This window comes from Epinephelus moara, chromosome 3, assembly GCF_006386435.1.
Source record: "Epinephelus moara isolate mb chromosome 3, YSFRI_EMoa_1.0, whole genome shotgun sequence".
Classification (NCBI taxonomy): Eukaryota; Metazoa; Chordata; class Actinopteri; order Perciformes; family Serranidae; genus Epinephelus; species Epinephelus moara.
In genome coordinates, this window is record NC_065508.1 from 1592631 (window position 1) to 1608568 (window position 15938).

General features: G+C 40.7%; 2 protein-coding genes across 2 annotated transcripts; one reads left to right on the top strand and one right to left on the bottom strand.

Moving 5' to 3' along the window:
- Nucleotides 1–738: 738 nt before the first annotated feature.
- Nucleotides 739–9039, bottom strand: c3h17orf49 (chromosome 3 C17orf49 homolog). The gene is made up of 6 exons (XM_050038660.1): nt 8691–9039; nt 6850–6944; nt 6515–6616; nt 4876–5105; nt 4665–4769; nt 739–4182 (listed from the first exon to the last, which is right to left on the bottom strand). The coding sequence occupies exons 1-6, from the start codon at nt 8709–8711 to the stop codon at nt 4118–4120; spliced, it is 618 nt and encodes a 205-aa protein (XP_049894617.1). The 5' UTR covers nt 8712–9039; the 3' UTR covers nt 739–4117.
- A 63-nt stretch (nt 9040–9102) lies between these two features.
- rnasekb (ribonuclease, RNase K b) lies at nt 9103–13963 on the top strand. Its single transcript, XM_050038669.1, has 3 exons — nt 9103–9335; nt 11303–11385; nt 13179–13963. The coding sequence occupies exons 1-3, from the start codon at nt 9258–9260 to the stop codon at nt 13321–13323; spliced, it is 306 nt and encodes a 101-aa protein (XP_049894626.1). The 5' UTR covers nt 9103–9257; the 3' UTR covers nt 13324–13963.
- The last annotated feature ends 1975 nt before the right edge of the window (nt 13964–15938 follow it).

Consider the following 15938-nt stretch of genomic DNA (forward strand, 5'->3'; position numbering starts at 1 on the left):
ACATACTATACCATAATTTTTTTTAAGTGACATTTTATTACCAACTATAGAAAGATTTTTTTCTTAAAATGTTTTAGGACCTTTATGATTTGTGATTTTATGACTATGACTGGACGACAGGCTGTGGTATCAGTTTTTCCCTGAAGCTGAAACTAACAATTCAGTTAATAACTCAGCTGATTAGCAGAAAACTAATCAGCAACAATTTCACTTTAGAATTCTAAATTAATTTTTGTCTTTTTTATTCTATATTNTCAGTTAATAACTCAGCTGATTAGCAGAAAACTAATCAGCAACAATTTCACTTTAGAATTCTAAATTAATTTTTGTCTTTTTTATTCTATATTACAGTAGTAGCATTTTTTGATAGAAAACTAAACATCTTTGTGTTTTGAACAAAACAAGACATCTGAATATGTAAATTTGCACTTTTGGAACCAATCAACTGAGACAATAATATGATTAATATAAATATAATTATTGTAATTAACGTGTTACATTCATATAATTAAAACAGATTTTGAATTCCTGATTAATCAGGAAATCCTTACAGTTTTAGCTTTTGCAGAAATTACATCATCCAAATAACACTTAAGATGAACATGTTTAACTATGTGATATTTTGCAGCTGTGTCTTTTTACCACTGGAGGGCAGCAGGTGATTTAAACAGACTTCAAAACACCTCGACCCCAAAACAGGAAATAAAAGACATCATTTAACAAAAACAAGAAAAGACAAACTGAGGGGTTTTTTTATTTTTTACTCAACATAATCAAAACGGTGTTTTTACATGTCACAGCCACTGATTCATCAAATGTTCAAGTCAAAGAGCCGCAGCTACTGTCATGATCGCCAACTATCAGAACATGTTTTCTACAGTTCTTCTCATCAATGTGGATTCATCCGCGGCTGAAAATAGTCCCAAAAAAGTTTCCTCTTTTTTGTTTGATAAAACCTACACAAGCAGTTGTTTGAGGACATTTTGAAAAGATTGACATCAGAAGTCAGACAGTTATTTAACAACAGATCAACATGCTGAGATTCAAAATGAACATCATCATTCAGACATTTAAATTCCTGTTTGGCCTCTGGGGGGAAATCTGTTGACAAAGTCTCATGTTCATTTGTTCAGTGAACTTATTTTGTTCCCTCAGTTCAGTATTTCAATCCTTCAATTAATTCACTGAGTACACTTTGATGTGGGGCTGAAATAAATAAAGTGTCTTTTTGTTAGACAGATTTATTTTTCAGAAACTGATCGTTTCGCTGCAGAAGTTTCGAGAGAACTTCCAGGTTACAGATATCAGATGTTCGCCACCGTTACATTTGAGTCACAGCGCCAAGTGTTGTTGCCAAAATAATTAATTTACTAATACCAGCTGATTCTGAGTATTTAAAATGGCTTCAATCTCATTTTCCTAACTCTATCAATACAGCAGTACGAGCTGTTAGTGTCAATGTCTCCTACAGTCATTCTGCTGTTCTCTGCCACTGACCATGAAAAGTCACCATCACCATCATCATCATTATCATCAATGTGTTACAGTCATGTTATATTTGTCTTTTAAGGTGAAACACTCCAGGTGAAAATGCACGAGTCAATTTTGAGACTTTGGACTATTTCTGCAAAAAGCACATTTATTTAGCTTATACCTCATCTTCATATTTAAGCAAACAATATCAAAAAACTTGAAACACAAAAAATAATTATCTAAGTGTACATAATCAACGGGTGAAGTTTCATGGTGAAATCTCGTAGTTTTAACTTTTGACCCTAGCATCTTATCTTTTACAGTTCATATTTTTAAAGTTTGTTTTCTCAGATTTTTTTCCCTCCAAGTCATAAATCTGCATTTCAGCAGCTCTAACATCCACAAAACTTTCCAGTTTGGTTCCTGTCTGTATTCTGAAGGTTTTTCAGAGGACTTGTTCAGAAATATTATTCACAGCCTGATTTTTACAAATTTTTATTCCCTAAAAACATGGTGAAAATAGATTTTTTTAATGGCTGTTAGAGTGTTTTCTGATTTGTGGAGAGGAGTCCAGAGAGATCCAGAGGCCCCTCCATAAAAACCTTTGACTCTAATATGAAACTAAAATGAAACAAGACTTTGGAACATGTTTTTGATTTGTGTTCTAGAAATGTATAAAAATTAGCACGTATTTAATTACATAATTGCTCATTTGCTAAATTAAATATAATATTTCAGAACACATGTTGTATAAAAAACAACAGTCCTACTGTAAGTACAAAGCTGAGGGGAGTGTCATGGTTGCATTTATTAGTTAAAACCTTTACCAGATTCACCCGGAGTGTTTCCCCTCAACTACTGTTTTACAATCTTAAATTTTAATTTTCTCTCTGTGGTATCAGAAACATTCTGCAGGGCTGTGTGTGACGATGTTTATCTGACCGTGTGTATTTACTGATCTACGGTAACGGAACTGATGATAATAACAATTATAATAATAATAACTGTGTAATACTGTATTTCTTCATACCATGAAACAACAATACTTTGAGACAGTTACTGTACTGTAGACATCTCACACTGATGAACTCTCATGTTTTAAATATGGATATTTTTCATGGTGTTGATTTAAAGTTGGAAATTTCGGTCATGTGACGACACCTGCTGATGTTTTAATGGTTCTTAAGATGTTTCCAGAATCCTTCAAATACTCTTTAAAACATCTGGAGGAAAAAAATCATTTGTACCTGATCAATAAAAAAAACATTTTTAACCAGGTTGTTTTTCCTGTCTCTTTCTCCTGAGTCCAAATGACGATGTCAGTCAGCAGCGACTGATCTTCTTGTTCTTGTTTCTTGCAGTGATTTTTTCTTTAATAAATGTTCTTATAAAATATTATCAAACTTAGAATATCTCAGTAGTGTGTTTTTGTTTTAGACATTTTATATTGTTTTTGTTTTTTCTGTAATTGTCTTTCACACTGAGACACTTTGTGATTTTACATAAAACTAAAATAAATAAAACGTATTAAATAAAAACTGCTTCCTGGAGCAAAAGCAGAGCTGCATCTGACCGGCCGAGTTAATGAAACAAAAAGCATCAGGTCGTGCAGCAGTGAAATTATTTTTTTAGTCTTTGATGATTCAGGAAATATCTTCAGAACATCTCCTCGGATTCATTTTTAGGAAACTGGAGTTGCTGTGACTCAACTGTAAAGTTGTTGACACATTTGGGTCAAAGATCATTTGTGTGAACAGTCTGTGTGTGACTCTGTAAAAATAAAACACCTTCCACAAATACAACAAGTATTTCTAAACTCACAAAAGTATTCTGTAATAAAAATAAACAAATTCATAAAATAAAATAAAAACTCCACGTGTGTCACTGAGATTCACCAACTACAGATGCGTACTGATGCCACGGCAAAAGACGAAAAAAAAAAGTTTCTCATTATAACAAGATATTTTTCACATTTTTACGCAATATAACAAGAAACTTTGATGGTTATTAAGTTGTTTTCTTTTCCTGGCCCGACACTTCTGCACATCTGTAATAAAAAAACAAACAAACTGGCTTTTCTGTTCCAAAGTTGTAAATGTTTTTCACATATTTGTAAATCAATTAAATGTATTCACAGATATCTGCATTTTATATCTGCAAAATATTTTTGTGAATTTAAAATAATTTGTTGTATTTATGGAAGTTGTTTTATGTACACAGACTGTAACACGCAGACTTGATAATATTGACACAAATCTGTCTCTGTATAGCTGACCGCACCACAGCTCCATGCCGTGAACATCTGGAGAGATTAAATTATTAGTTTGAGGGTAAAATAAGTTCTGAGAGCACAAAGTGATGAATCAACTCATTTCCCCCCGACGCCATCATGTCTTCACACTCTGAGGTCACCTCCACGTCACTCTTCATGATAAAAAAAACAAAAACAACGTTGTCTGATTTCTAACCTGAAACTGATGGAAACATAATTCTGTCACAAAAACAAACGTCTGATTCAATTGTTTGAACTGTGGTCACTTTTTAACGTCTTCAAACGTCTCTGTGTTTCTGTTAAACTGAAGGATAAACGCTGCAGATGTGGACAGGTGAGCATCAGGTAACAGGAGAGCTGAGAGGGCAGAGGTCAGCGGGACAGGAGGGGGAGGTCACTGGAGTTCATGATGAGGCTGGAGTCCAGGTTCAGGCTCTCTGAGGAAACACGAGAGACGACGTCAACGTTTCAAAGATGCAGCCTGATAGTCAAACACTGTAGCCGTTAGCCGCTAGTTCATGTTAGCTGTTAGCAGCTAGTTCATGTTAGCTGTTAGCCGCCAGTTCATGTTAGCTGTTAGCAGCTAGTTCATGTTAGCTGTTAGCCGCTAGTTCATGGTTAGCAGCTAGTTCATGTTAGCTGTTAGCCGCTAGTTCATGTTAGCTGTTAGCAGCTAGTTAAATATTTACAAGAACAAATAAACAACAAAAACATCTGTATCGGCCCAGCTGTTCAAAGTGGACGTGTCCCTGCTACAGGATTTATAATATGCTGTTGTTGTTGTCTGAGTCTCTTCCCGTGTGGATGTTTGTCTCTGTGAGTCAGGCTCAGCTGTTTTGTTTGGATGTTTGTTTGTTTCCTTGTTGTTTTGTTTGATGTGTCTTTAATCTAAATATGATGTCATGGTCATGTGACCCACCTTGGTCGAAGTTGAGTTTCTTGTTGGACGAGCCGTCACCGAGTCCTTCGATGTCGACCAGGTCACTGTTCACGTCCGAGTCGTTCAGAGCGCTGAGAGTCACGTCTGCAGGAGGAAGAAGAGGAAGAGGAGGAAGAGGAGAATAAATAGCAGTGTGTCATCATCATGCCTCCATCTGATTGGACAAAAGTCACTTCCTGTCTTTTCTCACCTGCCGTCTTCTGTTTCTTGATGGGCGGGGCCAGAGAGGGGCTGCTCTGCATTCCTGTCGCCACGACAACCTGCGAGGTCGGCACGGCGATCATGGCGGGAGCAGCGGGTGTCGGAGCCGGCGTCATGGCGACGGCTGTTTTCTTGACGGTCTTCTTTGGGGACTCGGAGGAAATGGGGACTCTGCTGTCCTCGTACAACTTCCTCTTGACGGTGCTCTTTATCTGCGCTCTGCACAGGAAGACAGAGACACGCTAACAGTTTCCATATGTTTACAGTCTTTATGCTAAGCTAAGCTAAGCAGCTGCAGCTTCACGTTAAGTGAGTCACAAACTTCTCTCCTCTGTCAACAACTCGAGCGTCAAAGGGTTAAAATAACTCTCAGAAATAATTCATGATGATTAAAAATAATCATTAATTATTTAAATAATTTGATTTAATTTACACTGAATCACCTCGTATTTAATGTGTTATTGTTTTAATTTTGTAAAATTGTATTTATTTGTTGATTATTTTTGTTTTTTAATTTAATTTTATTTATTTTTGTCTGTGTTGTTTCAGTTTTGCTCTGAGTCGCTCTGATCTTTGTATAAAGGTGGATTTTTGAATGAACTAACTGAGTAAATGACACAGGTAGAGACGCCTCCTGAGAGTCGACCAAACATTAGTCAGCAAGATTTCATTGGTCGCTTAGTCGCAGAAGAAAAAAAACACAATACCCTGAAACTCTATGAGGAGCTGCGTCTCATCAAAATAAATCCAAACCTATATGACTGGAGCATGTGGGACTTTAATTTGAAAGGACAGACACAGGAAGTGTCCACGCTCAGCAGTCAGACAGGAGTCAGGTTCATTTCCAGGGCTGGTACCTGGAAGTATTTCTTAAAGATTATTATTTATTATTTTTATTAGATCATTTCTTTCTTTATTTGATTGGAGGGTTTCAGGGTCGTAACAGACCTGACGTTGGATCAAACGTACGCGTACACAGTGCGCCGTGTCTGTGTTTATACTTGCTGCAGCACTACGCAGCCAAAACGCACAGTGCTGGCGGTCTCCACCGGGTGTAAACAAACATGGATGCCCTTGATATGCTTGATGAGGAACAAGAACTATGTCGCTGTGTAACGGCGTGGAAACATCATAGAGATGCAGGTAGTTGCACACCAGCTGTCAGCCTCTCTTCAAAAGTTTCCGCCATTGCTCCGACAGCGACTCCGTCTGGCCTCTAGCGGTCATGTCAATATTGCATCTCGCACACACATCGCAATACCTCGTGTTGAGATGTGTGGCTGAACGCAGATCACACATGGCAGCCATGATGCCGTGGCGTTTGCATTTGCAGCAAGTATATTACGGCCCTAAGGGTGAAGAGGTGATCACAGGCAGCAGAGGGCCGCAGGCTGGAATCAAACCTGACGCCGCTGCAGCGAGGACACTGCCTCTGTATAAGGGACGCCTGCTCTACCCACTGAACCAGCGGGCGCCTGATGAATGGATTCAGACGTGAAGGGTTTTTGTTCCCTCAGATTCTGAGGCTGTGTTGATACATTAATCAAAAAGGTTTTACCATTAAAAATCCCTTAACTGTGCAGAACCCTTTTAAAAAGGCTTTAAAGAGATGAAGGTCTCACACTCACACAGTGCGCTCTTTGATCACGGTGCTGATGTTGTTGAGGTCGTCTCCAAACCGACGCACCGCCAGACGCAGCATCTCGATCTCCGTCTCCGTCCATTTGGCCCTGAGGACGAAGACACACTCAGTTTATACTGGACACACAGAGAGGACGTCCGTCTCTGTCTCGCTTTATAAAAGACAGAACTCATTCACGTGTTGATTAACATGTCTGATGATGTCATCACTGATGGAAGCATCTGTCACATCAGACCTCATCAATTCGTCACTCCGTCACAGTCAACACCTCCACAGACGCACACACACACACACACACACACGTCTCTGAGTGTGTCTCACCCTGCAGGACTGGAGTCGGACACCGGGTGCAGCTGCATGGTCAACTCTCCCAGCTTCGTGAAGGCGGTGCCCGCTGCTGAGAAAATCTCGCCCACCTGCAGAGAGGAGGACACGAGTTCACGACTCAGGTCCTGGACTGCAGTGACAGTACTGACACCACACTGTGAGTCCTCACTGAGCTAAATGTGTCAGCAGAACACCTCACAGGAGGGAGCTTCTGATTCAGCAGTTAAGGGGAGAGTTAAGGGGAGAGTTAAGGGGAGAGTTAAGGGGAACGTAACTTCAACTGCTGAGCGACTGATCCTCGGCTTTTTGCACCTCCCACTGTTGTGAAGGCTCGTTAGACATGTTAGATAACGACGTGTCTGACACCTGCTTTTAGATTCATAAAACCTTTATTTTTGTTTGTGAAAATAAAAAAGCAGATTTGTGAAACCTTTATTGTCTCAAACAACCTTCAGCCTCCCTGAGATGATCCAGATCTGACCTGGACTCACACAGACTCACTTCAGGTCATACGTAGTTAAAGTATCACTCAGTGTGTTGCAGTAAAGTGTTTCCTTGATTCTCTGTCATGTTTCTGGATGAATATTCCCGCTGCATTAATGTACGTGTCATTTTACAGCTGCAGATGTTTCAGGTTGAGCTCATTTGAACTCTCTCATAAAGAGTACAGGAGTAAATGTACTCAGTTACACTCTGCCCCCTGTGAAGTGTGACATTACAGGTTAAATGATGGAGGTCAACATACTGTGTGCACATGGACACGTGTCACTGTTCTGTCTGTGATGTCAGCAGGAACCCTCTGATGCCCAAATCATCGCCCTGTTCTTTGTTTGGTCACTGTATAAACTGTGTTGCACCTTAATGTCATCTAGTTTGATTTTTACTGTATGTTGTATTATTTGTTTCCTGCTGTGTTATATTATTTGTATCTGCACCCCTTTAACTCTGTATGAACGGACACACAGCAGTTTAATGATCCAGATCAGTGAAGATCTATCTTGTCGTTAATTCTAATGAAGTCTCTAAAACATGTCATTAATGAGACAAGTGTGTCGATCATACGTCACTGTAACTACTTATATGGTGATTTATCTACTACATGATTTTAAAACGCGATCTCCTTATTTTCTACAATAAGTGGATTATTTGATGTCTGACTTTCAATAAAGTTGAATTTTAATAAAAGGAATGCTCTGATGCTGCATTGTTTAACTTCCCTTCTTTCTATTTAGTTATTTATTTATTTATTTGGGCATTAACGATATGCCGAATGTAGCGTTAGATTTTTATCTATTTAGGAGACAAAAATTAAACCACTTTCACCAGGTCTACATTTGTGCAATAAGCGAAGGCGTAAAATTAGCTAAATTGTGAGTGGAGTTTTGAATGCAGGCAATCGTAACAATTGGATATCTATCTAAGGCTACGTGTTTGCTACATTAGCGACATGCCGAATACTTCACTGGATTGTGTTCATTTAGGAGACACAAGTTAAATCACATATAATGAAGCCTGTGTATTTGTGCGATGAGCAAAGGTGTAAAATTAACTAATTTCTGAGTGGAGTTTTGTGCACAAGCAACAGCAAAATTTCGATTACTCTTCCAAGGCGTTTTAGGTCTGTTAACAATATGCCGAATGAACCTTTAGATTGTGTTTATTTAAGAGACGAACGTTAAAGAACTTTTTAAGAGTGATATATTTGTATCGTGAGCAAAGACGTTAAATTAACTGATTTCTGAGTGGAGTTTGGTTTCATCTGTGTGACCTGCTCTGAGCTAAGATTTGGTCCGTGCTTTAATAAGTGGATCTCTCATAAGCAGGTGAGAGCTTACCTTTGCGGAGGCTGACGTCATCTCGGCGAATGCGTTAAATTAGCTTTTATTTTCTTTGAACGTGTTTTTTTTTTAAATAGCAATAAAAACACACAGCTAGCTGCTAGCTAAAGTTAGCTCCTGTAACGTTAGCTAGCTCGCTATCGTTAGCGCGCCTCCATCGAGGCTCCGGAAAGATTTGTGAAAAACGAATCTCTGGAGAAAAAACTCTTCCGATCAGACTCTGCGGTTCGATCCGGAATTATTTATATATTTCACATGTTCAGGAGAAAAAATAGAAATATCGTATAACAAAGGTGGACAGGATAAAGGGAATGTTGCGCGACTTTAGAAGTTTAACGCCATTGGTCAGTCTTACAGGAAAAGGCGGGGCGTGTCGAACCGGACACTTTGATTGGTCGCTGCGCTACGGATCACGAGAGTTGTCGAGTTCCATCGAGTCAAACCGAGTGATGAGGATCAGCTGACTGCGGAGCTCTGTCGTCCTTCGATGGATCGTTTCTCAGTTTAGTGATTAAAAATAAAATAAAACCAGTTTGTGATTGATCGATAAGATCGAACACCGACATGCCGTCGCTTCTGTTCTGCGGGCCGAAGATGGCCGCGTGCGGGATAGTGATCAGCATCTGGGGGGTCATCATGCTGGTAAGAAATATGGAGCTCCGACTGGGACTATTTCCTGGAGTCATACTGATCATCTGTTCGCGTCTTTATTAAAAATGAATATCAGAATGTTTTAGCGCATTATTTTCATAATTTCACGTGTTTGTTGAAGTTCGTGAGAATCTGTAAATGATGAAACATGCGCCATCTGTCGCAGACTAATCCTCGATCGGTATTTCGTCTCCACGAAATAGACGGAGCCGAAGCAGGCCAAGCTAAATGTACATTAGGTAATAACAGCTGCGTTCTAACACTGCACCAATAATCAATACAGAACCAGTTCGATCAGTGATTTTGTACCAAACATCAGGGTCTGTGTAATTAACGTGATGGAGGTGGCTAAAGCCTGGGTTTCTGCCCAAATGAATGGATGATTGCTGTCCAGATGGAAAGTATCTGTGTGGTTTAGACCGTCATTTAAACCCAGACTCATGTCAGATGTCAGATATCAGTGATCGATCAGCATCTTTAAATCGTGATTATGTGAACAGCTGATGGATGGTGTTTCTGGATCAGTGTCCCCTCGTTATTAAAATGATTAATCAAAGTGTGATAAATTAGGAACTGGAGTGTAAAGAATCATGTGACTCTCATGTGATGTTTCAGAGCAGGAAGTCACTGTTTCCACTTCCACTAACAGAATGTGTCACTGTACAGTCACAGAGAGAATATAAATATATAGATCAAATCAAATAGAGCTGATAGTGAAAACACACCTTTTCAAAACTGTCTATAAACTCCGTGTCTCTGGACTGTTTCCCTCCCGACATCACTGTGGATATTGCTTTCATTATTTCAGCTCTGAGTTTCACTCTTTCAGTTATCGGGCTGATTTTTCACATCTTAAAACACGTCAACTCCAGTTTGACTCCTAATTCACACGTTTGCTTTTCACATAGTAAAAATTACGGATTTTTGCTGATATCCACTTCCTTGATCAATAACTGATACTGATATAAATATATCCAGCGTTTCCCTCTTAATCTCAGTGATCATCATCACGTCTCTTCTACAGTGGAATTAACATCATATTATACATACATACTCTTATGGTGACGGCCCACCAGCAGATGGAGACATGAAACACTGTTCAGTGTCTGTGACATTCATTCATTGTGTAAAATAAGAAAAAGCATGTTGGCTGATACTGATGACGTGCTGATAGCATCGTGCATCTCTTGTTAAAAAAAAAAAAAATCAGCTGGTTCAAACTGCTGCGTTTCTGTTTCACGTCTTTTGGAAATTATTTTGAGTTTCTTCACACAGAGAAGCTGAAGAACAGCTTTGAACTCTGGGGGAAAATCACCAGCGTCTGTAGTAACATGTGACATGTCAGTGAATCGATTAAAAGAAAATTAATCAATGATTTAAGTCGTTTATCAGGAAGAATAGCAGATGTTCTGCTTCTGTCAGGTTTGGTGTTTCAAAGCTGGCCGAGGCAGAAATCCTGGAAAAAAAACCCTCTTTCTCTAGACAACAAATGAGATAAGAATTAGCTAGCTAACGTTAGCCACCTCAGGTTCACTCTGCCTCGCTCCCCGCCGCTGTGAACTGCTTCCTCTGGAGGAGAGCTGGCAGCAGCTCGACAGACGGACCCTCAGTTGGCGGCTTGAATTCGGTCAGCTCAAACCTCCCAGCGCCGGGTGTCACAGCGGGCTGGTGTCCGGGTCTAACATGTGTAACAGCAACAACAGGAAGTAGACTGATCCGACGGGGAGTCTGGGCTGTCTGGTGTCCTCGGAGCTGGGGGTTGTGCTGACTGGATACTGATGGCTGCAGCCACTGAGTGGAGGTCAGAGACGATCTGATCAGAGAACGAGTCAGTGTTCAAGAGGTCAAGAGGCGTTTCCTCTTTGATATTCTGTGTCCTCTACTGTGTCCTCTACTGTGTCCTCAGTCGTGTCCCCGGGCCTCGTGTTGACCCTCTGTGTTCTGTTGTTTTCTTCCAGGCCATGCTGGGAATCTTCTTCAGTGCGAAGTCGGCAGTGCTGATCGAGGACGTCCCGTTCACTGAGGAGGACATCCGTAACGAGTGAGTTGCAGCAAAACGTATTTTAGACACCTTAAAAAAAAATACTGTTAGCTAAAGTGTCGTCTGTATTTAGAGTCGTCACTGATTTACCTTACACACACTAACAGACGGTTTCAGTGGTAGAACACAAACTCCAGTGTTCTGCGAAGTACAGTTACTGTTAGTCAGGGGAGTCTGAGGGGGTTCGAGATAACGGCTTCAGTCCCCCGTCAGAAAGGACCGTCTGACGGCGAGGTAACGCAGTGAAAAAAACTGATGCTTGGTGCTTCTCAGACTCAAAGAACGATCGTTAGATTTAAAGGAGGCTACGTCAATGAATCCCACCGAAAACTGTTCCAGTGTCAGGGATCCTTCCAGTTCTACCGAGGACAGAGTCCTTCCCTCAGAAAACTTTCAAGGTTGCATGTGTGTATCCTCAGCGGAATGAAGTACCCACAATTCTTTGCATTTGCTTTGCCGGAATTGAAGGCAGGGTCTCTTCAGTTACGCACACCTGGGTACTCACTAGCCTGTTCTAATGTGTGTTCATCGAACTCTAGCTAGGAGTCTTGCCGAGGCTCTGTAGCACCTGACTTTAGAGGATTTATACTTGTGCGGCAGACCCTACGCTGTTGAGAGCATTTATACATGTGTTTGTATGACGACAAAACACTAAACACATTTTCCCCACAAATACAACATGCTAACGTTATTAGCACAAGCCTATGGCATTTTACATTGTATAAATTAGCCTAGCAGCTAGCAGAGATTCCCTCTGCTCATATTTCAGCCAGGATAAATCACACACAGTGTGTGGAGGCTTTATTGTCTTCACAATTTATTGTTTCTTATCTGTGAAATTAAAGTAAATCAAAGCTTTGTTTCCACTGAGGGAAATGGTGTCAGCTCACAGAGACAGACAGGAGGTCTGCGTCACTGTGACGTGTGGTTACATTTCTGGGGAGGTGCACGGCAGGTTACGGCGGAGGCTCCACGTCGATGCAGAGCATACGCCGTAGGTGCAGCGTTGATTCGACGCCAAAGTATAAATTCTGCCTCAGAAGTACTCAGTCTACCAACGGAGCGTCTTTGACTTTGAGAAGCACTAATTGATTTTTTTAGGTGACTAAAAACTACAAATGACGGTAGCGCCACACTCTCAGAACAGAGCGCCATACTCTCAGAGCGCCACACTCTCAGAGCAGAACTGTAAACAAACGTGGTTTGGTCAACAGAGCAGCAACGTTTAGTCGATTAATCAGGTGACAGAAAATTAATCTGCAACTATTTTGCTTTTCTAATACACCGGAGACATCATGTGTTCAAATCGTCTGTCTGTCGCATTCTTGTAAACGTGGTATCCTAAGAGCACCTTGAGGGAATTTCTTCAAATTTGGCACAAACATCCACTTGGACTCAAATTTGAACTTATTGGAATTTGGTGTTTGAAGGTCAAGGTCACTGTGACCTTGCATCTGCCTCACCCTCATTAACGCGATATCTCAACAAGGTCCTGAGGAAGTCTCCTCACATTTGGCACAAACGTCAACCTGGACTCAAGAATGAACTGATAAGAATTTGGTGGTCAAAGGTCACCGTGACCTCACAAAACACGTTTTTAGCCGTAACTCAGTTGCTGAATCAGTGACTCTAATCTTGAAACTGTGCTCGTATGAATCTTCTGTGTGTGAACTGTCAGAGAAACTTGACGGGGTCGCGGAGGCGAACAACCCTGAGGTGGTTATCGTAGCTTTAGAATCAGAATTTGAGCATCAGTGAGTCTTCATTGACACGTCTGCTCTTCTCTCCCGCAGTAAAAATCCTCCTCAGAACATCTACAGTCTGTACAACCAGGTCGGCATCAACTGCTTCATCGCCGCCGCCATCTACGTGGCGGTGGGCGCTGTCTCGCTCTGCCAGGTCCGACTCAACAAGCGTCAGGAGTACATGGTGACATAAAGAGCTGCAGCCCCGAGGAGCCGACACCAGCTGCTGTCTGTCCGCAAAGTTTCTGTTACAACTTCCTTTTACAACCGACCAATCAGCAGCTGAAGCCACGGAGAGTCATTAACTTGTGTTGACGTGGTTGGTTGAGATCACTGAGGCGAGGTCAGGTGGTCAGACGTCACCTGAGTTATTTATTTTACAGTTACAACCTGTGATGTTTGTTGTTGTTGTTGTATGAGATGTGACATCATTCCTTTGAGCAGATTTTTATTCCTGAACACGATGATTCACTTCGGCTTCGAAACTCCTGCAGGTCATGTTTATCTCATCACCCAACGAGATTTGAATCAACGAGGAAACTGTTACAAATGAACGTTTGATTTTCTGTCAGCAGGTTGAAAGATTTAAAGCATCAGGAGGCGACGCCTTCAGAACAAAACCTGAGTTAGGTTTTATATTTTCTTGGTGTTGAAGCAGACTGAGGAGAAACATGGCGGAGCTGCTGACAGTAAATCAACGCTCAGATGAAGTGTAAATGTTACAGTGTGTTCTGGCTGTTTGTTGTTGATGCTTCTGTGAATCAAAGTGTTTCATGTTACAGACTGTGGTGGAAAATCCTTTGCAATAAAGTGTGTGTGTTTAAAAATTTAAATATTACTGGAGATGGTTCTTTACTTTTAATGAAGGTTGGTCTGACGTATATTTTAGTGGAAGTGAAGAACTTGAGGGAAAATTAGATGTAGTCGGGGGGACGGGACTCAGACTGGCTCCAGATTTTAGACCATTTAGATCAGGAACTGATGTTGAATCAGGAAGAACTTCAGAGATGTTTGATGAGTTTAAGAAGGTTGTCTGCGGTCGGTTGTAGAAATTAGTTGTATTCTGGACTGGCTCCAGATGTCACAGATTCCAGCTGCTAAACGGAGGTTCAAAGGTCACCTTCAGTGGTTTTCAGCCTGGACTCTGTCCTGTGTTTTGTGTCAGAGTGACCCATGGGAACACTTTTGAAACTGGTTCAGTATTTAGAGAGATAAAAAAAGGCTTTAATCGAACCACCCTGGGAATGTTCACACTGAAGTGTATCATCATTAAACACACTTCAGTTAAAGTCGACACAAAATAAAACTCAGAAACAGTTTAAGGCTGCTGTCAGCCCTACAGTGGTCTCCTCTGGTCTGAATCAGGGACTCATGTTGGTCCAAACTTGTATAATTGCCTAGAGTTGGTTTGTGTTCTCACAGCAGCATTTACAAGAGGACCAGAAGTCGACACACACCGACAGATCTCTCTCTACACGTACCTGTAGCGCAGAGAATAACTGCTCATGAAGATCTGGAGCTGAGAACATTTGAATACACTGATCATAGTATACTGGATTTGGAACAAAATATAGACCCAGACAAGAACTTTTTTTCCACCACAAACACTAACCGCTGCTACTACACGGAGGTAGAATTCAACCAGAAGGTGGCATCAACGGACAAATGATCAATTATTCACATCAACAGCCAAAGTTTATAAACAAATTTCAATAACATCAAGGACTATTTGCTAGAGATGTACCCATACCACTTTTTCCTTCCCGAACGCGATTCCGATCCCTGAACCGTAGGTATCTGCCGATACCGAGTACCGATCCGATACCAGCACGTAAAATAAAAATGGATGGGATATGAATTGTTGTATGTCTCAACTCCTAAAACTCTATTGCCTGTAGCGTGCGTATGCATAATGATGTGAGGCATTACGTGATAACGGATTGGTCATAGGTTGTACTCGCCAATACCTGATACTGCATTTTAGGAAGTATCGGAGGCATTTCTGATACTGTATCAGTTTGCAAACATTTTCTCAACCCTTCCATATGATCACAATATCAGAGACTTGGATCAATTCTGAAAAAGGTTTAGATTTTGAGATGGACGGATATGAACTCAGGTATAAAACAGGCAAACTCAGGCTGGGGGAGGGGTTGCATTATACATTGATACGTCTTTAAACTTCGAGGTCTTGGATAATATGTCAGCCGTGGTTGATAATGTACTGGAATGCCTAACCATTGAAACATGCAAGGAAAGAAATAAAGATGTTACAGTCAGCTGTACATATAGAGAGTACCAGGCTCAAGTGTAGAAACATTCGATGAGTGGATGGAGGGTATGTTTTCAACTATAGGCATAAGGATATGTTTGTATGTGGGGATTTCAATATTGATCTTTTAAATCCTAACAATCACAAAAACACAGATGAATTTATCAATACAATGTATAGTATGGGCCTTTTTCCAAAAATAACTCGCCCCAGCAGAATTACATCCCACAGTGTCACTCTAATTGATAGTTTAACTAATATCACTGACAATAAAATAACAAGCTGCTTACTTATCAGTGACATCAGTGACCAGCTGCCAGATTTTACAATATTTAATAGTAACTACAGGAAAAGACAAAAAAATGAATTTAGAAGAGTAAGAACAGAGGAATCTCTCAATACACTCAAGAATGAACTAATGCAGCAGAACTGGGTTGACAGGGCTTATGATCCATTTTATCAGCTATCAGCTCCTCTCTCTCTCTCTTTCTCTCCCTCCCTCCCCCCCTCTCTCTCTCTCTCCCTCCCTCCCTCTC